The sequence below is a fragment of the Martes martes genome, assembly GCF_963455335.1.
Source record: "Martes martes genome assembly, chromosome: 1".
In the NCBI taxonomy this organism is placed as follows: Eukaryota; Metazoa; Chordata; class Mammalia; order Carnivora; family Mustelidae; genus Martes; species Martes martes.
In genome coordinates, this window is record NC_137888.1 from 45,350,190 (window position 1) to 45,363,124 (window position 12,935).

The 12,935-nt window shown below is 35.3% G+C and overlaps 1 protein-coding gene across 1 annotated transcript; it reads left to right on the forward strand.

Moving 5' to 3' along the window:
• Positions 1 to 1,516: 1,516 nt before the first annotated feature.
• LOC308338744 (olfactory receptor 5AC1-like) lies at positions 1,517 to 7,355 on the forward strand (the record flags this gene model as incomplete). Its single annotated transcript, XM_080797011.1, has 2 exons — positions 1,517 to 1,565; positions 6,418 to 7,355. 2 exons carry the CDS (start codon positions 1,517 to 1,519, stop codon positions 7,353 to 7,355), a joined length of 987 nt encoding a protein of 328 aa, XP_080653137.1.
• Positions 7,356 to 12,935: the final 5,580 nt, after the last annotated feature.

Here is a 12,935-nt window from a genome sequence, read left to right on the forward strand (position 1 = left end):
GGGCACTATCAGGCTTCTACTGGGTTCTTGAGCCCTGTCAGCCTTATCACAAAAGGGTGTGTGTACTCCTTTCACAGAGGCCGCATGTCAGGTAGAGTTCTAATGGCCTTGGAGAGATGCTGGCAATTCAGCCACTATTTAAGGAGGACTTACTTCTTCTTCTTTTTTTTTTTTTTTTTAGAGAGGGAGAAAGAGAGAGAGCTGGAGAGGGGAGGGGAAGATGAGAGAGAGAATCTGAAGCAGGCTCCTTGCTCCATGCAAGTCCAAAGTAGGGTTCAATCTCCAGGCCCTGAGATTATGACCTGAACCGAAATCAATAGTCGAATGCTTAACTGACTGAGCCACCCAGATGCCCCAATATTTTTTTCTCTATTTTACAATACAGAAAATCTGTAAAATAAAATTACACTTACACTAAGATTAGAAAAACAAACTCTGAATTTTTTCCTCATCAACACTGCATACAGAAGTCATGATATTTAAACTTTTTAATTTACTGTAATTTTGATTTTTAATTTCAGCTCTTTAGATCAATTCTGAAATATCAGAGTCATTCACCTAAATGAATATATTAGCTATATCGGACTGAACTTTTGTATAGAGGATAATAGGATAAGTTTTAGGATGAGGGAAGGGATATACAGGCTTAAAGATTTTGATCTTTATTCTAAGAGTGATCATAAGTTATATTTAAGGGTTTAAATGCAGTTGCATCCATGGGTGTGAGAATGGTGCTGATCTCAGTGGTTTGGTATTTTATAAGGTTGACATTGGCCCAAATGCAGACAGGGGTAGGAGAAAATATTAGAAAGTGCACATAGATTATTAAAGTGTTATGTCAGTATTCTAGGTGGATGATAGACTTGAGAGAAGTGGATGGTTACAACAGATATTAAGGAGATAAAAGCCATGGGTTTGATAATGGTTTTGACAGGGTTTCAAGGGGAATTCAGTGTCAAGGGATGACTATCAGGTTCCTTTCTTTAAAAATGGGATAACGATGATGCCATTAACTAAAAATGGGAAGGCAGGATGAGGCCACATTTGGTGATAGTGTTGGAAAAGACTGAATTTGGATCTGTATATTCTGAGTTTCATGAGTCTTAGAGACACTGAAAGAAACTATCAGGTGGTTGGAATGTGACAACATCAAGAGAAATAAGAGAAAGGAAATTCATATGACTTAAAACTGCTCAGGGGCAGTTTGTCAAGTCGCCCTTGCAGGGGACTCTATTGACACAAAGTGTGCTTCTAATTGTCACACCTGGTGTGTCTGGGTTATTCCCTGATTAGCTCACAATGCCCAGTAGAACAGCTTCACCTCAGTCCTACAGGGAATCCATTGGTGGCTTTCACTGAGGGAATTCCAGTTATTTTTTTTTCTTTTTCATGAATAGATTTGAAAAAGAGTACAAATAAACATTTCCCCACTGTTGAGGTTTCCAAGGAAAATCTTTGCCAAGTAATCACTGCTTCATTCTGCACCTTCCACTTTTCTTCATTTGAAGTTTCCAAGATGAAGTACAGCTGTGGACATGGAAACAGCCAGCAGCTTCATCAGTTTGGTAATTCATAAAGATGACTGGCCCCAACAATGTGAAGTATGGTAGAGGGAAATTTACATTTTTTTTCCCTTTGGAAACCCACCATCTTCGCCTGGGTGGCTCAGTGGGTTAAAGCCTCTGCCTTCCGCCCAGGTCATGATCCCAGGGTCCTGGGATCGAGCCCCACATCAGGCTCTCTGCTCCGTGGAGAGCCTGCTTCCTCCTCTCTCTCCCTGCCTGCCTCTCTTGCCTACTTGTAACCTGTCTGTCAAATAAATAAATAAAATCTTTAAAAAAAAAAGATACCCATCATTTTTCACTCTCCAAAAGACTTAAAGAAACTGAGTGAGGGCACTAGGATCTAATTTCCATTATTTGTAGTTTTTCAATTTGCTTATTTGATAATGAAATATCCAGGTCAGAAATGAAAATGCTGGCAACCCTATGAGATTTTCTGTTTCTCTTCAGGATAGACAATTCTAGATGCTTGTCATGAGTACTAGATGTTTGACTGTTGAAGAGACACATATAATATTTCTTTTTAATAGTAACAAGATAAGAGAAAAATGAGACAAATGAAAAAATAATGATAATAACTGAAAAGTTTCAAAGATTATTTCATATTATGGACAAATTTCTTTGTCAGGCTAAGGACAATTAAGTTATATTGCTTAAACTTCCTTAATTTGTTAATGGAATTGTGAAAAGATAACTAAAGTCACCACTGATAATATTCTTCAGCCTCTTAATTCCAAATGGGTATATGTGTGTATATATCTATGTGTGTGTGTGTGTTCATAGGGACACACACACACACACACAGTATATATCTACATCTATCTATCTATCATCTATCTAAAAAATATATATATACTTATACACACATATAAATATATATAATATAGAGATAGGTAGATAGATAGATAGATATAGAAAAAATCCAAGTCCTTAATAGCCCTTGACTAATTAGGAAAATAGCGTGTATCAATTATGGGCTTAAAGTTGTCAAGGAATCAGAGTAGGCTCATTCAGAACAAAACCTCTCCCTTGGAAATTAAATGACTTGCCATCAGTGTCCATTAAGGCCAATTTTTAGAGGAGACATTTCAGTCAGTCTCTGTGCTGCATGTATTATGTTTCCACGGCTTCTCAGGGGTATATACTTTAAAAGATAATTTTTTAAAAAGATTTTATTTATTTTTTTGACAGAGAGACACACCAAGAGAGGGAACACAAGCAGGGGGAGTGGGAGAGGGAGAAGCAGGCTTCCCGCGGAGCAGGAAGCCCAATGTGGGACTCTATCCCAGGACCCTGGGATCATGACCTGAGCCTAAGGTAGATGCTTAATGACTGAGCCACCCAGGCGCCCCAAAGATAAATTTTTAAAGATAAATTTTTCTTGTTCTATTCTCAGAGAAGATGGAAAATAACCCACTCTTCTCCCTAATGTTGAACCATTAAGAAAAACCTTGCCAAAAAAAAAAAAAGAAAAGAAAAGAAAGAAAAACCTTGCCTATACAACCATTTTAAAGGCAAACAATACAATTTTGGTAAATAGGTAAAATTTTTGTGTTTTAATCAGCAGGAAGTAAATATATAAAATTAGGTTATTCATTTTACTCTGAGAAACAATGAATTTACACTTCAAATTAAAGGCAGATTTTTTCTTGTAGATGATCTAAGAATCTAAGACCTAAGTGCATTCCCTTCTAAATATCTTGTGATCTCTTCTGTTTAATTCTTCTTTTAATTTTAATTCTTTAACTCTTCTGTTTAATTCTCCCTCCTTTGTTTTATTACTCTCCTATCACCTATAGCAGAAAATAAATATTAACAAGTTAGGGTCTATCACTTCACACAGTCTTTCTATTCATATGGTTATTTGCAAATGTATATGTGTGGATGTGTTCAAAGGTATACAGAGTGGGAATTTTAAGACTTTGTTGCCTGTTTGTTTAACGGGATAATATTAAAAAAATTCTTTGCATCTTGTTTTTCTCACATTCCTAATAATTATGGAAATTACTTTGAGAAAAGTGATAGAGCAATAACATTTTAAGTGACTGCCATAATATTGATTAGTATGATTATACCAGGATTTGTTCAACCATTGCTTCATCCTGTTGGTTTACATATTATTTCCAGTCTTTTGCCACCATGAACAATGCTGCAGTAGACTTTTCTCCCTATGAAATATGTTACTGCTATAGAATGGATTGAAGGCATGGATCACTGAGCTGAAGAGTATGTGTATTTTTATTTTTTAAAAAATATTGCCAAATTGTTTTTCAAAGTCTTAGTAATTTACATTTTCACCAGTAAGTGTGAGAATGGCCTTTTCATATTCTGATAACCAGTAGATATTGCTAATCTGAGGGATGAAAAATAATGTCTTATTTATTTGCACATCTTGAGTATTGAGAAATCTTTTCCCACATTTATTGAATGTTTTGGCATATTCTGTGACCTGCCCTTTCAATTCTGTTTTTATTTCTTCATTGATTACTTGACATTTCTTACCAATAAATAATATTTCTTTGCATTTGATAAATACTAATATTTTACCTCCTATATTAATTACACATATTCTTCCAAAGTCATATTCATCTTTTATCTTGTGAAAGACTTGATACATACTCTATTTTCATGAATTTAAACATTAGATTAAATATATCCATATTTTATCTTTCTTTATTATGGCTTTCTTATATTAGTCAATTTTTTTTCATTTTATTTATTTATTTGACTGAGAGAGAGAGATAAAGAGGGAGAAGAGCACAAGCAGGGGGAAAGGCAGGCAGAGGGAGAGGGAGAAGTAGGCTCCCCACTGAGCAAGCAATCCTATGTGGGACTCAATCCCAGGACCCTGGGATCGTGACCTGAGTGGAAGGCAGATGTTTAGCCAACTAAAGCACCCAAGCACCCCTAGTCAAAGGTTTTATAATATATTTAATTATATTTATTTTATGAATTTTCTTAGAAAGTTTAAATTTTTTTTTTACTTTGAAGTCTTTGATCCAATAGCAATTTTAGATTTTATTTTGTATTTTTAAAAAGATTTTATTTATTTATTTATTTTAAAAGATTTTATTTATTTATTTGACAGAGAGAGGTCACAAGTAGGCAGACAGCGACAGAGAGGGGAAGCAGGCTCCCCGCTGAGCAGACTTAGGCCTCGATGCCAGGACCCTGAGATCATGACCTGAGCCAAAGGCAGAGGCTTAACCCACTGAGCCACCCAGGTGCCCAAGATTATATTTATTTTTGGACAGAGAGAGAGCAGGGGAAGGGGCAGAGATGGAGAGAGAATCTCAAACTGACTCCATGCTGAGAATGGAGCCTGATGTAAGGCTCGATCTCAGGACCCTGAGATCATGACCTGAACTGAAATCAAGAGTTGGACACTTAACCACCTGAGACACCCAGGCACCACAGTCCAGTTGCAATTTAAAGCAAGCATAGAAAAGGAAGCCAAGCCATTGTTACTTTTTTCCAAGATAGGCAAATATAGTCGTAATATTTATTGAATAAATCATCATTCTCAATTGAAAAATCATCCATGTACTATATTAAATTCCAACAAATACACTTGAATCAATCTTTAGAGTCTTTATTTGGTTTTAGTACTATATTTTCCTATTTCCATGTCACATTACATTCTATTAAATGGCTTTATGTTTTAACACTACTGCATACTTGACTTTCATACAGTTCATATTTTCCTTGTCTCAAAATACCTTTATTTTATAAGAATTTTATGCTTATTCTATCACACTAAAAAGCAATTAGGGTTCTAACTAAAAATAAATTGAATTCTACTGACATATTTATAATACTAAGTATTCATATCTGAGAACATATTTTGGCTGTCTATTTCTTTAGAAATTGTATAATATTCTTTGGTAAGTTTTTACTGTTTAATTCACATAGGTCTCACATATTTTAAAAATATTTCAATGTATTTTAAAGTGTACAGTTATTATAATTGATATATTTCCCTTTTATTTCTCTTCCTTGCTTGCAAAGAAAAAAATCTAGTGATTCTATATGTATTCATCATTCATCTGGTGCTTATTAAAGTCATAATGTTCTTTAAGTATAATAATATAAAGTTAGAAAAATAATGAATTTATTTCCTACAATTATTATGACATTTCATTATATCTTTATTATATTACTTTCATATCTTAGATGTATTGCAGTTTCTAAAAAAATACCATACAATAATGGTCAAAGTAAGCATTTCAATCTGTTCTTAATTTGAGGGAGATGCTACTGTATTTAGAATGTATGAGATTGGTTTTGATAACTAATCTTTAGCATATTTAGTTTTCAATTTTTTTCTTTTTACAGAAAGAGAGAGCTCAGGTGCACATGTGAGTTGGGGGGAGGTGCTGAAGGAGAGAGGGAGAGAGAATCCTAAGCAGGTTCCATGCCCAGTGCAGAGCCCCATGGGGAGCTCAACCTCACAACCTTGAAATCATGACCTGAATTGAAATCAGGAGTTGGACATTTAACCAACTCAGCCACCCAGGTGCACCTAGCATATTTTTAAAAATTCTATTTCTATTTTTAAAGATTTTAAAATTAGAGGATGATTATTAAATTACAATCATTTTTTTCCAAATTAAAAAAAATAAGCCCACTTCTCTTATACGGTAATGAATTCCATATATATACCATATATATTCCCCCTAATTTTTAGGTACAGTTGTCCAAATACATATTGTTTGTAAAGAATACTCAAATGTAAAAGTATATGTTCTGATTAAAAGGGATACATGAACAGGGAAGATAAATTTATTTTCAAATAAAATGTGACTATTTTCATGGTATTTTATGACTGTGTTCTTTACTTATTCTTTCATTTCAGTGATCAGCTTCAGTGAATCTGATGGAAACAAAACACAGGTGACTGAGTTTGTTCTCACAGGGCTTACAAATCTTCCAGGGCTTCAAGTCCCCCTGTTCCTGATGTTCTTGGTCATCTACTTCACTACCATGTTGGGCAACCTTGGACTAATTTTTCTCATTTGGAAGGACCCCCACCTTCACACCCCAATGTACTTACTCCTTGGCAGTTTGGCCTTTGCAGATGCTTGTTCCTCATCCTCTGTGACTCCCAGGATGCTAATGAATTTTTTATCTAACAATCGTATGATATCCCTGGTTGAATGCATCACCCAATTTTATATTTTTGCTTCCAGTGCCAACACAGAATGTTTCCTTCTGGTAGTGATGGCCTATGACCGCTATGTAGCCATATGCAAACCTTTGCTTTACCCAGTGGTGATGTCCAATATCTTCTGCATTCAATTATTAAGTGTTTCGTATATTATTGGGTTTCTTCATCCTATGATGCACGTTAGTTTATTATTTAGATTAACTTTCTGCAAGTCCAATGTAATACATTATTTCTACTGTGAAATTTTACAACTGTTTAAGATTTCCTGTACTGACCCTAAAGTTAATATGCTCCTGATTTTTATATTTTCAGTCTTTATACAATCTATCACTTTTATGACAATTATCATCTCTTACTCCTATGTCCTCCTCACAATTATGAAAAAGAAGTCTGAAAAGGGCAGGAGCAAAGCTTTCTCCACGTGCAGCGCCCACCTGCTCTCTGTCTCTTTGTTCTATGGCACTCTCTTCTTCATGTATGTGCGTCCTGGGTCTGGACTAGCTGAAAATCAAGATGAAATATATTCTGTATTTTATACAATAATAATTCCCCTGTTAAATCCTTTTATTTACAGTCTGAGAAACAAAGAGGTGATAGGTGCCTTGAGGAGAATAATAAATATATAATAGTTCTTAAGGCAAATTTTAAACTTGTTCTTTTCAAACTCTGCAAAATAAATTAGCCCTGGCTTTACAATTTTGCTAGAAGGCAATGTCTAGGGTAGTTTCTGAGTGCTGCGTGATGAAAGTCAACTTCAGTGGATATTTATTTCAATGGAGGAAGATTTTAATATCACACAGAACTGAATTCTTTATGAAAAATAGAACATCTTTTTAAAATTAAGTATTTAGAATTTGTGCTTTTTTACTCTGTAAATTTCCTCTAAATTAGATATAATAGTTTATAATTTTATTGTGGCAGACATTTGGCAACATGTTTCTTTGTTGAAGCTGGTGTGACTGAGCTAAGACAATTGCCTAGAGCCTGCATATCAAAAATCTTGCTGCTTTTCCAGTTTATATCCCCACCAACAGTGTAAGAGAGTTCCCCTTTCTCCACATCCTCACCAACATCCGTTGTTTCCTGTGTTGTTAAATTTAACCATTCTGACCGGTGTGAGGTGATATCTCACTGTGGTTTTAATTTGTATTACCCTGATGATCAGTGATTTTTTTTGAGCATCTTTTTATTTGTGTTGGTTATCCGCATGTCTCTGGAAAAATGTCTATTCATGACTTCTGTCCATTTTTTAACTGGGGCTTGGACTCACAACCCTGAGAACAAGACCTGAGGTAAGATCAAGAGTTGTATGCTCAACTCACTGAACCACCCATGTGCCCCTTGTTTATTTATTTTCCGTGTGTTGAGTTGTATAAGTTCTTTATATATTTTGTAGACTAACCCTTTATAAGAAGTGTTACTTCCAAATATCTTTTCCCATTCCAAAGGTTGCCTTTGTGCAACCTTTGTGCAGAAGATTTTTCTTTTGATGAAGTCCCAATAGTTCATTTTTGCTTTTGTTTCCTTTGCCCAAGGAGATATATCTAGTAAGAAGTTGCTACACTTGAGATCAAAGAGGTTGCTGCCTATGTTCTCCTGTAGGATTTTGTTGGCTTCCTGTCTCACATTTAGGTCTTTCATCCATTTTTAACTAATTTTTGTTTATGTGCAAGAAACAATCCAGCAACTGCACTACTAGGTATTTACCCAAAGGATAAAAAAATACTGATTCAAAGGGATACATGTACCCCAATGTTTATAGCAGCATTATCAATAATATACAAATTATGGAAAGAGTCCATCAACTGAGGAATGGATAAAGAAGTGGTATACACACACACACACACACACACACACACACACACACACACACATATGTATATATATATTTCCAGGAAACAAAAAGGATGAAATCTTTCCATTTGCAATGACATGGATGGAGCTAGAGAGTATTATGCTAAGTGAAATAAGTCACTCAGAGAAAAGACAAATATATGATTTCAGTCATATGTGGAATTAAGAAACAAAACAGATGAAGATGGGGTGGGAAAAGAGACAGGCAAATCATAAAACAGACTCTTATCTATAGAGAACAAACAGATTTGCTGGAAGGGAGGTGTGTGGGTGGGGGATGGGTTAAAGGGGTGATGGATATTAAGGAGGCACTTGTGATGAGCACCAGGTGTTGCATGTAAGTGACGGATCACTCAATTCCACACCCCAATTTTTTTTCATTTTATTTTATTTTATTTCTTTTCAGTATTCTAAAATTCATTGTTTATGCACCACACCCAGTGCTCCATGCAATACGTGCTCTCCATAATACCCACCACCAGGCTCACCCAACCCCCAACCCCTCCCCTCCAAAACCCTCAGTTTGTTTCTCAGAGACCACAGTCTATCATGCTTTGTCTCCCTCTCTGATTTCCCCCAACTCATTTCTCCTCTCCATCTCCCAGTGTCCTCTGCGTTATTCCTTATGCTCCACAAGTAAGTGAAAACATATAATTGACTCTCTCTGCTTGACTTATATCACTCAGCATAATCTCCTCCAGTCCCATCCATATTGATATAAAAGTTGGGTATTCATCCTTTCTGATGGAGGCATAATACTCCATAGTGTATATGGACCACATCTTCCTTATCCATTTGTCCATTGAAGGGCATCATGGTTCTTTCCACAGATTGACCACTGTGGCCATTGCTGCTGTGAACATTGGGGTATGGATGGCCCTTCTTTTCACTACATCTGTATCTTTGGGGTAAATACCCAGTAGTGCAATTGTAGGGTCATAGGGAAGCTCTATTTTTAATTTCTTAAGGAATCTCCACACTGTTTTCCAAAGTGGCTGCACCAACTTGCATTCCCACCAACAGTGTAAGAGGGTGTCCCTTTCTCCACATCCTCTCCAACACTTGTTTACTGTCTTGTTAATTTTCCCCATTCTAACTGGTGTAAGGTGGTATCTCAATGTTGTTTTGATTTGAATCTCCCTGATGGCTAATGATGATGAACATTTTTTTTTTTTATGTGTCTGTTAGCCATATGTATGTCTTCTTTGGAAAAGTGTCTTTTCATGTCTTCTGCCTATTTTTTGACATGAGTATCTGGTTTTGGGGTGTTGAGTTTGAGGAACTCTTTATAGATCTTGGATATCAGCCTTTTGTCTGTAGTGTCATTTGTGAATATCTTCTCCCATTCCACAGGCTACCTCTTTGTTTTGTTGAATGTTTCTTTTGCTGTGCAGAAGCTTTTGATCTAGATGAAGTCTCAAAAGTTCATTTTATCTTTTGTTTCCTTTGTCTTTGGAGACATATCTTGAAAGAAGTTGATGTGGCCAATGTCAAAGAGGTTACAACCTTCTCCACTAGGATTTTGATAGATTCCTGACTCTTGTTGAGGTATTTTATCCATTTTGAGTCTATCTTTGTGTATGGTGTAAGAGAATGGTCAGGTTTTGTTCTTGCATACATAGCTGCCCAATTTTCCCAGCACCATTTATTAAAGAGACTGTCTCTTTTCCACTGAATATTTTTTCCTGCTTTGTTGAAGATTAGTTGACCATAGAATTGTAGGTCCATATCTGAACTCTCTACTCTGTTCCACTGGTCTATGTGTCTGTTTTTGTACCATGTTGTCTTGGTGATCACAGCTCTGCAGTAAAGCTTGAAATTAGGCAACATGATGCCCCCAGTTTTGTTTCTCTTTTTCAAAATTTCTTTAGCAATTTGGGGTCTTTTCTGGTTCTATAAAAAATTTAGGATTGTTTGTTCCAGATCTTTGAGAAATGCTGGTGGAATTTTGATCAGAATGGCATCTTTGCCAATTTGAATACCTTTTATTTCTCTTTGTTGTCTGATTGCTGTTGCTAGGACTTTTAGTACTATGTTGAACAACAGTGGCAAGAGTGGGCATACAGATGCAGGGAAAAGAGGGTCTGCATGTACTCCAGTGTTCATAGAAACAATTTCCACAATCACCAAATTCTGGAAAGGGCCAGAATGCCCTTCAACAGATGAATGGATAAAGAAGATATGGCTCATATATACAACAGAATATTATACCTCCATCAGAAAGGATGAATACCCAACTTTTGTATCAACATGGATGGGTCTGGAAGAGATTATGCTGAGTGAAATAAATCAAACTGTGAAAATTAATTATATGGTTTCACTTACTTGTGGAGCATAAGGAATAATATGAAAGACATTAGTAGAAGGAAATGAAAAGTGAACTGGGGGAAATTGGAGGGACAGATGAACCATGAGAGATTGTGGACTCTGAGATACAAATTGAGGGTTCTGGAAAGGAGGGGGGGTGGGGATGAGCCTGTTGATGGGTATTAAGGAGGGCACATATTGCATGGGGCACTGGGTGTGGTGCATAAATAATGAATCTTGGAACACTGAAAAAATAAAATAAAATTAAATTAAATTAAAAGAAATATTACCAGAGATAAAGAGAGACATTGAAAAATTATACAGGGTTCAATTCATCAAGAAAACAAAATAATACTAAATATTTAAGCGCTGAACAATGAAGCTTCAAAAAACTGATAGAATGGAAAGAAGATATATACAAATTCACAATTATAGAATAAGACTGTAGTACTCTTTTTTAGTAATTGATAAAACAAGTTGAGAGGACATTAGTAAGAGTAGAGAAGACCTGAGAAATACTATTAACTAATATGATATTTATAGAATATTCTATTAAGCAGCAGCAAAATATACAGCATTTTTATGTGCACACTGAATGTTCACTAAAATACACCCTATTCTGGGTAATATTTAAAATAATGAAATTAATGCAAAATATAGAACATAACAGAATTTAATTTGGAATCAGTAAGACAAAGATATCCATTAATTTTTATATATTTAGCAATTAAAAACCATCCTTCTAGGAGTGCCTGGCTTGCTCAGTTGGTGGTATGCAACTCTTGTTCTTGGGTTTGTAAGTTCAAGCCCCACGTTGGGTGTAGAGATTACTTAAAAATAAAATCTTAAAAAAAAAAAAAAGAGCCTGCTAAATATCCATGGATCAAAGCGACAGTAACAAGTGAAGAATAATATATTTTAAATACAATGAAAATGAAAATACAAATATATAAATGTGTGGGATATAGCTAAAATGGTGCTTATAGAGAAATTTATACCATTAATGTTTATTAAAAAAAGCGAAAGGAGTGATGTGATGAGCACTGGATGTTATATGCAACTGATGAATAGCTAAACTCTACATCTGAAACCAATGATGTACTGTGTGTTGGCCAATTCAATTTAAATTTAAAAAAGGATTGAATTAATGCTCAATGTTTCTACATTGACACTATAAAATGAACAAATTGAACCCAAAGCAAGCCAAAATAAATTTGTAAATTAAGAGCAGAAATCAATTAAACTGATAGAAAAATAACAGAAAAATCAATCAAATGAAAAACCTTGTTCCTTGAAAAGACCAATAAAATTTATAAGCTTTTAACCAAACTGGTCAAGAAAAGAAAATATTTAAGTCACTAAATGACTGAAAATGCAAATATCTGTAGAGAAAGAGGTGCATCATTAGAGACATTATAAATGTTTAAGGGACACTAAATACATAGTTTGAATAGTTTTATGTACAAAAATTTTGTCAACTAGATGAAATGAACAAATTCTCTGAAAACATACAAACTTCCAAAGCTTATTTAAGAAGAAACCATCTCCTGCAGCTCCTGGATAGCTCAGTGGGTTAAGCCTCTGCCTTCAGCTCAGGTCATGATCCCAGTGTCCTGGGATCAAGCCCCATATTGGGCTCCCTGCTCAATGGGAAGCATTCTTCTCCCTCTCTCACTCCTCCTGCTTGTGTTCCCTCTCTCGCTGTCTCTCTCTCTGTCAAATAAATAAATAAATAGATAGATAGATAGATAGAGAGATAAAAGAAGAAACCATCTCCTTAATTTCTTTCTTCTGTCTTCTTGTTGGTGTATAGAAATGCAACTGATTTCTGTGCATTGATTTTATATCCTGACACTTTACTGAGTTCCTGTATGAGTTCTAGGAGATTTGGAGTGGTCTTTTGGGTTTTCCACATAAAGTATCATATCATCTGCAGAGTGAGAGTTTGACTTCTTCTTTGCTGACTCAGATGCCTTTTATTTCTTTTTGTTGTCTGATTGCTGAGGCTAGGACTTCTAGTACTATGTTGAATAGCAGTGGAGATA